This window comes from Trachemys scripta, chromosome 5 (assembly GCF_013100865.1).
Source record: "Trachemys scripta elegans isolate TJP31775 chromosome 5, CAS_Tse_1.0, whole genome shotgun sequence".
Lineage (NCBI taxonomy): Eukaryota > Metazoa > Chordata > Testudines > Emydidae > Trachemys > Trachemys scripta.
Genome location: NC_048302.1, coordinates 18,970,875 through 18,987,044, shown reverse-complemented (window position 1 = coordinate 18,987,044; position 16,170 = coordinate 18,970,875). Strand labels below are relative to the sequence as shown.

Here is a 16,170-nt window from a genome sequence, read left to right as displayed (position 1 = left end):
CAAGGGTGCAGAGGGATCACAAAATCTTTTGTTATAGATTTCTGGTCACCTATCAAAGGGAATTGCCCCACTCCCATGCACACATTGAACTACTGTGTAACTTCATAAGTACTAACAGAAAAGCTGTGTTTGGTTGCTGTGAATATAGTTAGCAATGTTAGCACCAAGCATTGGAAGAAACCACTCCTAAGTACTTTCTAACACAGTCCAAATCCTCCTATGTTTTACACATATGATCCTCTCCTCCCACATTCCAACCAGTCCTGAAAACACTCAGAGTAGTCAAAATATTTGTTCATTGGAGCTCTAGACTAAATTGACTGACTATCATTTTGCACTCAAGCTAAGTCTATATTAATCCTTTGTAGATCCAAATATTTGACATTAAGTGCATCTTATGTTCTTTATTCTCTTTAAATCCATGATGGACACCAAGGTTTGATTCTGCAATTGAAAGCACAGACAGACTGCTGCGTCTGCTTAGAGCCCCACTGAAGTCAGTAGGGTTCTGTACTGCAAAACACTCTGCCCATGGACTGTTAATTGCAAGATCAGGCCTTTAATTTGTAAAAATCTTTTTTTTTTTTAACTAAAAACAGAACAGATAGTGAAATGATTTGTCTCTTCCCTTAAGAAAAGATCTGGTGGTAATACCACAATCAAATAAACCTATCTGTCATTTAAAATTATAGACCAGATTAAGATATGTCTGAAGCCCATTGCTTTTGCAACTCTTCCAGACAGACCATGCAGTTATTTTAATTAGACATCCAACTGAAATGGAAAATTCTGTCTTACGAGGTACTTTCAGCAGTAGAATTAACTTCAATTGTAAACTCTTTGGGTCAGGGACTATCTTTTTTTTTTTTTTTTTTTTCTTCTGTACAGCATGTAGTACAATGGTTTCCTGGATCATGATTGGGGATCCTAGATGCTACCATAATACAAACAAAGAATAATATGGCAAGAACCACAAGTGACATACATGAGTCTTGTCACTAAATGCACTCTTGGAGGGCATTCAAATACCATGGTGACCGATATAATATAATAGAACACAACTACCGGTAATTGTTCGCCAGCCCTACTTCATTGTAGAACTATACATTTGGTAATACATAATTGGTAAACTTTGTCCCTAGCTTTTATATAATATATTTACAGCAAAATTTCTTTTTAATTTAAAAGAATAACAGATGCTAAGTTATTGTATTTTAAAAATTAAATTACATAGCACCACCGACCTGCAGTGTTTTTCCTGTTGTTATTTTGCAGGCTAAGAGTTGTATTTGATAGTATTCTACACCGGTTTGTTGTTGATACAAAAGCTTTGCCTATACTAGTATTTTGGACGGAACCTCCCACCATTACAGGTAGCAGCTTTTGTAAACAGGGCACAGTCATTTTATCACTCTATCATTTAGATCTGCCCTGAGCCAAACTAACTTAGGAGTGTGCACTGGGAACCTTTCAGTCTTCTGAAAAATCAGGACAATAAAGTAGTAAAAACCTATCCCCTCCTTACATTAGCAATCTGTCATATATAGCTGTTTCCAGTGGAGTTGCACCAGTTGTCTGAAAAACGCTAGCGCAGACATAGCCGCAGGAAACTACACACCTAAATCAACATACACTGAACTGAGAATATCTGTACCCTTTGAGATTCTTGTGTGTGGTCAGAAAATCTTCCTGCTTCAGAGCTAAGGTAATGAATACTGTTATCATGTAAAAGCACTAACTGGTGTGGGTCAGGGCTACCTGAGAGAATGCCTCTCCCTGAGTGCCTCACGGCAACAATTACAATTGCTTCCAATGCTTTCACACTTGCTGAATGGAACAGAAGTTTCCAGGAGGAGTATTGTCTGCAGAACACCAATGCCTTGGGAACTTGCTCCTTCATATGGCCCTGACCTTAAAATCTATAAGTCTGTGTGATCCAGAGTTTTTCAGCCTTCATGGCAAATTTTAAGGCTTCCCTGTTCAACCAGGCATTTAACTGATTGTCACAGTGTTAGGATGAAGGACCTTAATGTGGTAGAAACATTGCAGCAATTGTTTATTGAACCATCTCTATGAATCACTCATTTTTGTATTTATTGTGCAGTGCTACGGATGCCATGGCAACAGGAGTTGTTAAAAAAAAGTATCAGTAATTCTGTTATAATGTAAATAAAATATGGAAACTTTTGCCCATTGAGCTAATTTACACTCACAGGCCATTAAATTTCTGACTATAGGGATGATACATTAAGGTATTGTTCATGAAGATGGATGATAATGTAATTGCCCTGGAGATTCTGTGGAAGCATTAAGATTATTCTCAGAAACCTAGGCTATTGTATAAAATATATGAAGCATTCTGACAAGAAAAGCAGGTACATTTTCTGCTGTAAGATACATATCCAGCAAAGTCACTGGGACTACTCACATGCTTAGAGTTAAGCACATGCTTAAATGCTTTGCTAGATCAAGGCCTACGTCACTAGTTGTACATAGCGCTTATGCAAGGGTGGCACTGGAAATACGTTGTTTCTGGAGATGATAAAATAAGAGTTTTTTTTTTTTAAAAGGAAGGCTTCTAAGTCATTTCTTTTACCCTCTCCTATGTATCCTCCTGTTCCTTTCACCTTTCCATTTTCCTTGACTCTCATTTTCTCCTTTATTTCCCTCTCAACAATTTTTTTTTATGAATGAGTAGATTAGTGGATGCTAAATGAGATTCACTGTAGTCATTTTATAGCATCTTACATGTCCCAACCTGAGCCATTTCTTTTGTTCTGTAAGTCACCATTAATTTTCTGTAAACTCAGTTGAGTCTTTTTGTTTTGTTTTGTTTTTAAAGTATTCTCCTTTCTAGGCATGGGATAATGTTCTTTAAAGGTGTCAGCCTTGGCCTAACCTTTGCTTATAGGTCTCAAACAAAACTGCTGCTGCTGCTGTTGTAATGCAGTGCTGTGTTGATTTGACATTGCCAGAGGCAATTATTCTTTCAGTGACTGACAGGAAACATGGTTTTAAAATGCCAGTTCAGTGCAGCTGGGTAGTTGCCCTTTGAAATAAAAGCTTAACACAGTGGCTTTTGCATATTGCATGGTAGCAGTTCATGGTGAAGTTTTGTAACACACTTGCTAATGCACAAGTTGGCAGCACCAAATAGGAAATGTAGCTGTTTCCACCAAACAAATTCTCGTCTGAGTGTTTTCCCGTTTCTAATGTAAATAAAATGGCATCTGTAGTTTTAATTATACAAAGAAGGAAAAATGAAAAGACAATTCATAGCTGAGGGAACGAAGTGATCCAGTGATGTTCATGCATTAGTTTCATACCTTCATGGACCTCATTTCAAATCCTCACTTAAGTGCATGTGGAAAACAGTTTGGTCTCCGCCTTTTGTCCGAATCACAAAATCAACATATAATTTGTCATGATTCACAATCTTTGCACAAGATAGGTCCAGAAATGGAATATCTGGATTGTAGCAAATCAGGATTGAGCTCCATTCCTAGTGAGGCACAGGAAAAATAAGTGGAGTAACTGCCCACATTCCAGACTGTACTCTCTCTCTCTCTCTGCTACTGGACATCTAACGCTTAGGTGCCACAAGCATACTACAGAGATCAAAGGTGAGTAAAAAGTCTGGGTAAAAATGGATGCACTGTGTGTTACAAGCTCTGTGGTTCCAAAGAGACAAATCCCAGGAGAGCAGTAAGATTGAAAATCAAGAGTATGTGAAATAATTCTTGTCCAATGGGGAATTCATCAGGGCTGGGTATATGGCCCATTTTAGAACACTCTCATTTTGTCTACATGCAAAAGCAACCTGCTTACCAGCAGATGAAAAAGAAAATTTAAAAAGTTAGAAAGAATATAACTGTTGGAAATAATTCTCACCTGGTGTTTAGGCTTGGAGTGACGTAGAGCTTGAACCAGTGGAGCCAGTTCATAAGAAACTGCAGCCTTCCAGAAGTAACTCTTTTTCATCATGTCCGAGACAAGAGGAGAAGAGGGAACTGCTTCTGAAGGCCCACAGCTGCAATGCAATAGCTGAAGAAAAGGTAAAAGAAGGACTTAGTTGTTTCTTGTTTTTATTGTATAATCTTTCTTTGGCAAGTCTTCTCTGGTTTACCCCTTCAACCTTGATGCTCAGGTGGATACATCTTGAAGACCTCACCCATATTTGTGGTTTTGAAGGTTTCTCCCACCCCACCATTACAGCCCCTATGAATGCTTTAGCTCTTTTCCCAGCAGCTTTGCCTTTGCTGGAAAAGCAACCTACCATTCCAGATCAAATGCTGACTTGTAATGCAGTTAGTGGGGATGAATTTAAGAACCTGACCGCTTTATCTCAGCATGTTTACCTCCTCCAGTCCTGGTTGATCTCATCCCACTCCCAAATCTAAAGAACTCACCTCCATGTTGTGGCAGACTCCATTTGCTACAAAATCACGGTTTCAAGTCAGATTCAGAAGTAGTGGAAGCCACTTTTTTTTGCACGCTCATTTTAGTATACATTCAAAAAATGTTTTATCTTTGTTGAGGGGGAAGAGGAGAGAGAAACTCCCATTTCTCCCTGAGAGTGGGAAATTCTGGCAGCTTGCCCCCCTTCTCTCACTGAAACTGGAGATGGTGAGTACTGAGTGCATCTCTTGTGGATGCAACAAAACTACAAACCAAACTGCTGCAGTTTGGTGTCATTTTCTCAGAAGTGTCACTTTTCCAGAGGTGGAACTTCGGAAGATGACCTCAGATCACCCCTGAATCAGCTCTTGCCAATACTTCAGTATCACTGGACTTCCAGATATAGTACTGCTGTGAATCACATGGAAAAATATGCCAGCGCTACACCTTCAGTAGACAAAGGCATAAGACTTTCAATACCCAACCTACTAGTACTCCCAGGTTAGTAGGTACCCAGCTCCTCACGGCTGTATCTACGACATGTCTAACTGAACTAACAATACACCATAAGAAGTGTCACCTGATACAGTCACCTTTCTTTCCTTCTGGATCTCTGGTTCTTTTTCTAGAGACAGCATAGTTTGAGTGAGAAGCTATCCCGGGAATCACAGCAAACTGAGCTCCCTACTCCTGAATGCATCCACTCACTCGTCCTTCAGGTGTCTCTTTCATGTCGCTTCTTCCACAAGGCCTGGAAAACCTTAGTCCTCCCCTTTATAAAGCGTTGACAAAGCAGGCAGTAGAAAATAATTTTTGGGAAAAAAAACAGCGTTAGAATGATTGCATCACTGACAAGTTGTACAGTATTGTTAGCGCGTTCTTTTTGATCCCATCTCTGCACTTCATCTATGTGCTATCTGTTTAGGTTGCATGTTCTCTGAGGCATGGACCCCCACTCTCATCCTCATTCACATTTGTGGCCCTTGTATGCTGCTCAAGCAATGTAAAATGAACTTAAAGTAAGTGTAAGGCCCCTTTACACTACACTGCTAGGGTAGTGTAAAGGGGCCTTAATGTAAATGGGAATCTGGCCCAATAAAACATTGCTGCTGGCTGCAGAGTAACATTAATGCTGTATGGAATCTTGGGCAGGGTAAATTAAATAATTTAGTGTGCTGTGATACCTTCTTCTGTTCAGGGCCGGCTCTAGGCACCAGCAAACCAAGCACATGCTTGGGGCAGCACGTTTTCCGGGGCGGCATTCTGGCCACCTTTTTTTTGTTGTTGGCCTAGAGCCGGCCCTGGCAGCAGCAGTGCATCGTGTGTGGGGGGCGCCCGGGGGCCGCTGAGGTTCGCACCGCGCGGGAGCAGCGCCTGCACCTTGTGGCTGGGCCGGGTGGGCTCTGAGCAGGGGACACTGTGGCGGGGGGCCGCCCCGCGGAGCCCACGGAGCCGCTTGCAGGTGCCACAGGGCGGCCGTCCCCCAGCGCTGCAGCCCGGGTGGGTGAAGCAGCCCAAGCCGCCCATGGGCTGCGGCAGGGTGGCCAGAAGCAGCAGCAGGGCCATAGAGGGAGGGGTGCTGCCGTGCGGGGCCCTGCCGTGCGGGGCCCGGGCTGTGTCCCGCTCTCCAGGGCTCTGTTCCCTCTGGGGCTGCCCTGCCCCAGCTCCTTAGGCCTCTGCCAGGGCAGTCCCCCGGCTCTGCCCTCCCGGGTCCCAGCTGGTCCTGGAGGCGGGAGCCCTGGCTGGAGGGACCCTGGGCTGAGGTGTGGCCTGGGAGCCCTGCTGCTTATCCTGACTCTGCCAGCGCCGGACTGGCTGGAGGCGAGGGGGGAACGGGGGGAGTCAGCACTGGTGTGGGGGAGCCCAGGGCTGGGGCGGCAGGGGGTGCAGGGGCGGGAGAGCCCAGGGCTGGGGCAGCAAGGGGTGCGGGTGGAGGAGGGCACTGGTGGGGGGGGGGGGGTTGAGAGCCCAGGGCTGGGGGCAGCCAACATTTTTTTTGCTTGGGGCAGCAAAAAACCTAGAGCCGGCCCTGTTCTGTTGACAGAATAATCCTCACTTTTTCATTCCAAGTAGTGCCACTGCAAAAGTCACATCAATCAGTTTCATTACTTTAAAACCAAAAAAAAAGACAATGATGACAGAGATCACGTGCCACCACTTAGGCCAGCGTTCTGTAGCTTGGTGAGCCAGTATGGACAATGAGTAGGTCTGCTCCTCAGGTGTCAGTAAAGGACCTATTGGGAGCAAGAGATTTGGTGCCAAATCCCACCTCTGTCATGCACCCTGGGCCACATCCTTACCTGGTGTGAACTGGCATATTTCCGCTTAAATCAATGGAGCTACTTTGATATATAACAGTTGAGGATTTGGCCCTCTGTGCCCAGACCTCCAGTTTGTTCCTGTCTCTTGGTGAGGAAGGCAGCTAGGGTTTTATATAGAGGTGCTATATTTAGGCCTTGGCTTTGGAAGATATGGAAACAGTAGAGGCTCACATCCTCTGTGCAGAAGAAAGTGGGGAAAGGGCCCTGACTGTGAAGTCTCTGTCTAACCCTCAGTCACAAGGCAGGGTGTCTGAAATGTCCAGTTCCTGCTGGCAGGAATGGACCCAAACTGGGTGACCTCACCTTGCTGCAGAGCTCCCTTGCTAAATGCATGTCTGGACATAATGCCTAAAACAGTGGAGAGGAAGAAGAGTTAGGGGATTCCCTCCAGACACCCCCAACTCCAAATTCAATCTCTTCTTTTTTTTTTTCCTCCTTTTTTTTTTTTTTTTTTTTCCCCTGAGAGAGAAGTGGAGGGAGGAAATCTGAGGTTTTCTTCATAGACATTTTGACCCATAGTAATTCATTATTTTAATGACTGTAACTCAGCCACACTGTCCTCGAAGGATGGCTGTCTAGTAGTTTTGATAAGTAGCCCTTGATTGGGTTCCTGCACTCTATTGCTCTCAGTACTATTCACTGACATATGTGGTTTATAATGCTGCAGACAGGCGCTTTCACAATATTCACATTGAGTGTCCCAGGTGCAGGGTGTGAAGCTCTTCTTTGTGCTGCTTACATGCACAAGCATATCTCAGTAGCTTCCAGCATGTATCCTCTTGTCAAGATCAATGAGAGCACTTCAACATCAGGTCTTCTGGTTGCCCTAAAAACACAAAGTTGACCTTATAGGCATTTACTTTAGACTTCTAGATAGCATGACCAAGTTGTCTACAACAGATTTTGGTTGCAATATTTTAAACCTACTGTTGATCTTGCTGTGAGTTGGAGTCAGGTCAAGGATCATTTTGTCCATGTATTTATCAATATAGTAAAGTTTCTGAGGCAGAGAATAATCTCACTTTTCCTCTGCTCCACGTTAAAACAAAACAAAAAACAAACTGTCCATCCTGTCAAGATTGGGAAGCTTATTGTATCCTATGATATCTTCTTCGTAAGTTGATTCAGATCAACATTGCTTAATGCAAAATTGCAGGTGGGCTGCTGACATATAGCCAAGGCCAGAGTGTGGCAGCTAATTATCACCCCAAGGGGCAATGCCTCCCAGAGCTCCCAGCATGTTGGGAGAATGTGCTTTCTGTGTCAGCACCTGGGAGTGATGAGACTAATGGCCTATGGCAATGGACTGACATGATTACACATCAAATCTGGAATGACACTAAAACATGTGAAAGACAAGGGGGGTGAGGTAGTATCTTCTATCGGACCGACTTCTGTTGATGATAGAGACAAGCTTTTGAGCCATAGAGAGCTTTTTCTCTGGTCCAGGAAAGTGATGTGTCATGTGACAGTGACCATGTTGGTAGTGTGAAATGAGGCTCTAATCATAAAATTCAGACCATTACAATGATCTCACAGGGCAGTCCCCATACCTGCTTTGCACACCTACGCTCCCAAAAGAGAGCAATATCTACTGTACCTACATATCTGTAGATTAAAAGGCAAATATTGTTAGCTGTATCCTATGACATCTTCTTCGTAAATTGATTCAGATCAAGACTGTTTAATGCAAAATTGCAGGTGGGCTGGAAAGCTTATGCTCCAATACATGTTAGTCTTAAAGGTGCCACAGGACTCTCTGTTGATTGTTAGCTGAGATACAATGGGGATGGGCACTACAGAAATACCTGTGGCAGAGAAACAATAATGTATACTGAGTGTAGAAGACCTATAGGCATACTGAAGGTCCATATTTTAACACTAGTCCAAATGGTACTTTTTTAACAATTCCCCCTAGTCTTGGAAAGCCATGAGACTTCAAAGACAAGGACTGACACAATGCTATCGTTCAGCAAGGTATCTTGCTGGCGCTAATGTCTTTGTTGTCACCCCATTAAACTGTTCTTCTGTTCTCCCTGCTCTTTACATTATTGTGAGTCTGCAGGAGTTGAAATTAACAAGAATTCTGCTGTCCTAGCACTTTAAAGAGCAGGATTTCTGTTATTTATAACAAGCAGCCTGCTCACAGGAGCAGGGCAGGCCCACCAACCTGGGAGATGGTGCTGTGAGCGCACACAACCATATTCACTACAAACACAGAGCTCTGATGTGGGGTGAATGGTTTATGCAGCTGGGGAGCTGGAGTTTTAATTCTCTAGCTGGCCCTGTTTGGAGAACTGGACTTTCCTTCTGTGTCAGGATCCTTAAAGTGTTCATTTAGGGAGTGTCATAATCTGGTTTTGTCCACTTTGAGTGCATCCCTTTAAAATGACCATCACTGTAGCTGCAGAAATCATTATAATTAAATTAAAATTATTAATTCCTGTCTATGGAATTGGAATATATTGTTATGTTATAACATAAGCTATAGGCATCCAATGTGATACCCAAAGGGAGGGAGAGATGGACAATAGCATCAAACCTGTCCTATCCCCATTCCCACAAATGCAAAATCTTTTGCTCAAACATGAAATATCTTACAACCAGGTTGTCATGATCTAAAAGCATGAGCATCGACAATTTTGAGCTAAAGAACCTAGTTCATCAGCTCCGAGGCTTTAGCAGATTCAGAAAACCTCTTTGTACATAGTCCAGCCACTAGAAGGAGATAAAGATACACTTGGCCATCATGTTGCAGTGTACTAATGTTATGAGCTTAAGTACTATGGTTTATCAGTGCTAGAGAAATACCTCCAATAGAAGAAAGTCACTTAATGTATGTTGAGAGGAGGAGACCTAAGGACACTCAAGGTTAATAATATAAACATGTATATATTACCATAAATGTACAAGATGCTTTATAAAACAAAGAGCAAGACTTGTTCTCTGCCCTGAGCTACATCAGTTTTCACAGAAATATCCAAAGGAGTGAAGTATTCATTATATTTTTCTTTTTCATATTCCTTCTCCTTGCCAGAGAGGGGTTTCTATTTTTCTTTAACCACTTCCTTTCTATTTCTCACTAAGTATTTTTATAATCATCATTGCAATTATTTTAGGAAAGCCAATATTAATATTTCATGCTTTCCATGTTCAGAATGTGAAAACATTTACTAACTAATCTTCATAGCATTCCTGTGAGGAATTGCCATAATTTTGGACATGGCAAAACTGAGGAAAAGGGGTTATGCCACATGTCTAAGGTCACTGAGGGAGTCATTGTCAGAGCCAGGTTTAGAACTCAGGAGTCTCTGGCTCCCAGTTATGAGAAAAAAAGGGAAATAAAATAGGTTTTCAAAAGGACATTCTCTGTCTTTTTCTCTCCCTCCTGTTTCTTCGGATGAGCTAATTAAAGGATTTAGATGTTCTCCCAAAAGAACACAAACCTGTTTACTTAAAAAATATTAGTCTGATTACAAAAACTTGCTTTATTATTATTTACATTAATATTAGTCTGATTACAAAAACTTGCTTTATTATTATTTACATTTTTTAAAGCATTTGTGTTGGTGGTGGTTGATTTTTATACTCCTGATGATGATTGGATTGCTCTTTTGAGAGTCCTAGGTAAACTAAAATAGTCATCATGAAATTATAGATTGATCAGAGTGAATAGAAAGTGAAGAGCTTCTGAAGCCAAAGAAGTGGAATTATTTTTCTTTTCCCTATTTTTTGTTAAATATGTTACTATCTATTTTTCTTATGGTTACAGTGCCACCTACTGTGAGGACAAGGTACATAGGAAACATCTCAGGACATAACTATTGAAATTGTTACTGTGGTTGTGGCAGGGAAAATGGAATTTAAAGAAAATAAAGATACAAAGAATCAAACTGTTCTATATAAATATCTAATCTGAGATCCTCCTTTGTTCATTATACAGAAAAAAGGTTCAGGATGTGACAGGTTTCATGCGTTAAAATGTTTGAGAAATAACATTTAAAGCCTGTATGAGGCATCTGATGCAGGATTGGAACTTTCTTAAGGGTGGGGGCAGAGACTATTCTAAAACCCTGAGGGTATGTCTACACGGCAATAAAAATCCCGCAGCACCAAGTCCCTGAGGCTGCAGGTCTACAAATAGCTGTGTAGACATTTAGGCTCAGGCTCTGAAATCCTCCCCACCCACCAGGTCTCAGAGACTAGGCTCCAGCCTGAGTCTGACCATCTACATTGCAATTTTTTAGCCCCGCAGTTCAAGCCACATGCTCCAAACTCAGCTGACCTGGGCCTGCTGGGCCTGTGCACTAGTTCTTTTATTGCAGTGTAGATGTAGCCTCTGATACTACAGCGACGAGAGCAGTATTAGAGCCTGTCTAGAACACAATGAATAGAAAATGTTGTGAAATAAACTCAGTTTTATTCTGAAGAGCGAGCACATGGAAGTTTCTACTTTCATCCCCAAAGAGTTTTGATGCAGCAGCATAATACTGTGTTACTACTGGGATGCCTGAAAAAAAATCTCCCTTTTATATATCAATTTTTTCCTTGGAAGGTTTTTGTTTTTTTTTTTTAAACAGGAAGTCGGTCAGATCCTTAAATAGTGTAACTTGTCCTAGCTCCAGTGAAAGACAACGGAGTTGTACTGATTTGCAGCAGCTGAGGATTTAGCCCAGTAACAGTAAAAACTTATAGCAAAATGGGTACAATACAGTTCCAAATTAATATGGATAAATAATGCTTTATTGTGTTTCAGAATGTGCTTCTCCATTGATCATAGCATAAAATGGGATAATGTCCATTACCTACACATTTCTGAAAATGTTTGACCAAATATGCATCTCTTTACTTCATTTAGTATTTTGTTGTGTATGTTGTGCATTACTAAAAGTGATAGTTGGGTAAATTTTAATACATTGATCACATGATACCGATTTTATTTTGGGGCAGTGGCTCAAATATTAATGGGAAACAGCTCAAGAGAACTAGCACCTAAAAGATAATGGACTGGTACAAGAGATTTCAAACATCAGTTTCAGTGGGGTGAGATAACCTATGGTTGTTATATGTCAAATGATGGTACTAAAGATTTAGTGTTGTTTTTACCCTAGGTTTTGCTCTCCTCCAGCTACTTGCAGAAGCTGCTTGGGAGGTCAGTCCTACAGAATTCCCCTAAAGCAATTGTGACCAGTTCCTTAAAAGCAGCTTCTCTTCCCGTTGGCTTGAACAGCATCAGCAAAGGAAGAGGCTCAGATACCTCACAAAGGGAAACTCAAATAAACAGAGGCCTGGACCCCATCATTAGTACTGCAGTCCCACGTATCATTGTCATTCCTACTTCTGAGACCAACCTCATTGAAGGACAAGAAGAACATGAAAATGGAGAGGAGGAAGAGACTGATTTATTCCACTTTCGTGGCAAGAATAATTTGTTGGGCATAGACGGGCTTAGCTCTTCCACAGATTTCCTTGAAGCATTTGAGAAGTTTCTGTCATAAGTATAAAAAAGACAACTTTCTGGTCATTGTTTTCTTGGCTGCTTCTCCACATTATTATACCAAATAACTAAAGCCTTCTAGATTAAATCTTCAGACTTTTTGTATATTTGTATTATAGTCACTAGGCAGTCTTTGAATCCATCTTTGTTCAGACCGCTTCAGACACTGAAACAACCTTTTAGATGGTGCTGCTAAAATGAGCAGTGGAATATCTGGCAGCAAACTAGAATGGCATATTTCAAGTCAACCTGCCGCTTCATGGTTTTTAACATAGATGGGTGGATGCCAGCAAAGAAATATCTAGCACCCAATGAATACTTCTCCCTACCTGGGTGCCCAGGATGCAGTTTCATGATTCAACATCATTCCAATACTATTATCTCTAGAAGGCAATAGTTCCTGGAATGTCATCACAGGATAAGCTATGTAGTGTCTGCATACACCAAGATTTGTTCTTGACGGTATGAACTTCAGAAGCAGTACTGCCCAAAATTATGGCAGACAGTATAGCAGCACCCACTGAGTTGATTAGTAATGTGGACACCCTGTACCAGTCTCTCTTGCAAATCTCTGTACAACCTCACAATCAGAAGCACCTATATCTTTTTGACAAGTCTTTTATTTTCTAGTAGAAAGTTTTCTGGACTAGCTAGATGAATGGATCACTCAATACAAAAGTGATTATTTGTTTAGAAGATAATAAGGGTAAGCAAGAGAGGCTTGGATTTCAGCTGAGTATTAGGACAGCCACCATGCCCATTCAGCAGATTACTGACAGGATTAGAGGTGTTATACTGCCCCAAAAACAAATTTTAAAGGCATTTTAGAGTATCTTGGGGTGCACAGTATTGTTTAAGCATGTGTGAACTGTAATGACTCCTATTCAAAGGGTGGATTCTCACAATTGGCTTGAAGACTCATTGATGAAAATAAAACACCAACTGCTACAGTTCAGTTTTCTTGTTGGTGGCGTACAAAGGCGGTGGGCAGGTATTAAGAGCTTTTTTTCCTCTCAGCTGCCAGTGAGAAAAAGAACAGGGATGCATAAACTTTACTGTGAGGACTAACTTTCCAAAGTACCTCAGATGGATTTCCTACCCCAACCTGAAGAAGAGCTCTGTGTAGCTCGAGAGCTTCTCTCTCTCACCAACAGAAGTTGGTCCAATAAAAGATATTACCTCGCTCACCTTGTCTTCCTATCCCAACTGTCATTTCCCAGCTGCCCCAGTGGGGATTGAGTATAGTAGCATAGGGCTACATCACTGTAAATGTGGGATTTACTGCAGGATGCCAAATCACATATTTACTTGTGGATAATGGTTTTGTTTGTTTTATCTTTGATTCATATTAGTTCCTTGTGTTCAAAATACCTTCCTAGCTTAGCATTTTGTTCCTTGTGGTTTTGTTTCTTTCCCCATTTTTCTTTTTTTAAACATATCCTCCAACTCTTTCTCATTCCGTCTGTCACACCCACAGATGGGATGCACAATGGATTAAATTCTGCTCTATTATGTGGGTTTAACTCCATTGAAGAAAATAGTTACTGGTGTAACAGAACATAATTTGTTTAACAGACTTCAGGTCAAGCAAACAGCTGACCTTGAGAATTTGTTTTCATAGTCTTCATAAAAATGTCCTGTTTTATTCCAGTGACTGTGTTGTACATTAACTGAGAGCATTTCCCGGTTCTATGCACACACTAATAGCTTTTATGAGCTATTTCTTGCTTTTTCTTTTTTTCCCCCCTCCTGATGTGGAAACCTTGGAGGCTTCTCTTTTTAAATGAAAAACAAGCCACATCTAGTTTGCAACTGTGTTAACAGTAAGTTAACTAAAGTATAAACCACAACTGACCAATCAAGGTGGGGGCTGGAATGCATCCACAATGGCATCATGTAGAATGATGCTAGGTGTCAGTAAGAAATGTTGAGAGACTTGATGGGATAGCTGAGGGTACTAGAGAGGTCTCTCTAGCTTCTTTGGTGCATGTGGTGCTATCACTGGACACACAGTGCTACCATGACTTAAAATAGCATTGAATGCTATAAAATGCTATTATGAACTCTCAGGATACCTTATTAGTATTAATTAATACTTGTATTACAGTAGTGTCAAGATGCCCCAGTCAGGATCAGGGCCTCATAGTTCTAGGTGCTATTAAAAGACAGTCCTTGCCCTGCACAGGTTACAATCTAAACAAACTTGGAAACTGTTTTAACCAGTTATCATTAGAAAATACCCTCCAGAGGATGCTTTAAAATAACACGACAATAATTCATTTTGAAGTTCATGATAATTTGTTAGGAAGTACATTTGAAGTGCCCAGGACCATGACTCTTTCTCCACTTCCACGCACCTGGAGCCAGCACTTTCTAGAGGTCATTCTAGAGTCTCCCTTCCACCAGAAAAGTGGCATAGAGATGTACACTGTTGTGGGTGCTGTCTGTCTCTGGAGGTGATCCATTACCTACAGTAACTTTCTCTGCAATTCCATCCCTGAAAAGACTTTATTCATTCCATCGTAGATGCAGTTCAGACACACCTCAGATTCCACTGAACTGGCTGGGGCATCACTGCTACAGAAGATTCCACGGGTCACCCCAGGAATTGAAGATTTCCAGCCAGTTGAGCTGAAAACTATGACATTTTCTTGGAGCTGATACTTACTTGGGACAAGTAAGGACAGAGCCGTCCGGGGGTGGCAAGTGGGGCAATTTGCCCCAGGCCCTGGGCCCCACAGGGGCCCCACAAGCCCTGGCCCAGCGGTGGTCCCAGTCTTCGGTGGGATTTCAGTGGCGGGGGGCCCTTCAGTCGCTCCCAGTCTTCGGCGGCATTTCCGCGGCGGGGGCCCTTCAGTGCTGCCAAAGACGCGGAGCGACTGAAGGGCCACCCCACCGCCGAAGACCCGGACCGCCACCGGGTGAGTACAAGCGCCGCAGCTCCCCCGCTTTGCCCCAGGCCCCCTGAATCCTCTGGGCGGCCCTGAGTAAGGAACCTGGTAGTTTGCTAAAATGAGTGAGGGGGAAGAGGGCAAGGCCAAAAAGGTCCAACCATTTAAGGTTTTGGGACACCAATCTGTAGTATCCACACTTTTCACCTTCTCTCTTTAGCCCTCCTAGCATTTTCCCTTATGACTTCATGTTGTCCATCATGATTGTCTTGTCACCTATCTATCCAGTGCCTGTCAGCAACTTTGTTCTCCACCCAGTTTATGCTTTTTCCTGCAGACACGTTAGAGCCAAATTCTGCCTTCAATTACACATGTGCAATTCCTGGTGATAACATTTGATGGCAGGAGGGACCTAGACACAGCACAACCAATGCAGTTCTATGAGGAGGCAGGCTGCTGAAGCCTGTGCAGAGTGTCCACATTCTCTGCATACCAAGGAGCAAAGTTCTATATGAGAGGGTTTTGGAGCGGAAATTATGGGAGAGGAGAGGAGCTAGGACTTACGGATCCACAATTACACAGATCCAGCAGGCCATTTCTCCTTCCAAAAACCAGGGCAGTCAGAAGCAGCTACAAAACAATCTGTGGGACTGGGGAAAAGCATTCCTTCATTGGGAACTCCGTGCACCTAGTACTCGGATGGAGGGCCTGAGGTTTGGGGCATATATGTGTAATATAAATACCAGTGAAATGCAGTGTGTGTGGAAGTGGGGAACAGTTGTAATCCTGTTCTGGTTTTGCCCTTGTATCTTCTCTAGTTCGTTTCCTGAAACAATTTGACTATGCCTGTTGATTTTATTAGCGTCATCTATGCAATCAATAACTTTATCTCCTTCAGTATTTAATAGCCTCCATTATTTCTATCCCCTGTCTCCATTGAACAGGTTTTGGAAGTATCCTCACCGACTCTCACATTCCTCCATGGATTTTACATGCCCCATACTTCCTACCCCTTATTGCCTTGATTACTGACCATAACAATGACCAACGCATTCAGTGTGAC

The 16,170-nt window shown here is 42.2% G+C and overlaps 1 protein-coding gene across 1 annotated transcript in view; it reads left to right on the top strand.

The window, feature by feature from the left end:
* LOC117878571 (melanopsin-like) overlaps nt 1–14,875 on the top strand; it is a 72,159-nt gene extending 57,284 nt beyond the window's left edge. The window contains exons 9-10 of the mRNA XM_034772893.1: nt 3,903–4,055; nt 11,831–14,875. Of these exons, the coding sequence (XP_034628784.1) occupies nt 3,903–4,055; nt 11,831–12,217 (540 nt within the window). The 3' untranslated portion in view covers nt 12,218–14,875. The remainder of the gene's footprint in view (nt 1–3,902; nt 4,056–11,830) is intronic.
* Nucleotides 14,876–16,170: the final 1,295 nt, after the last annotated feature.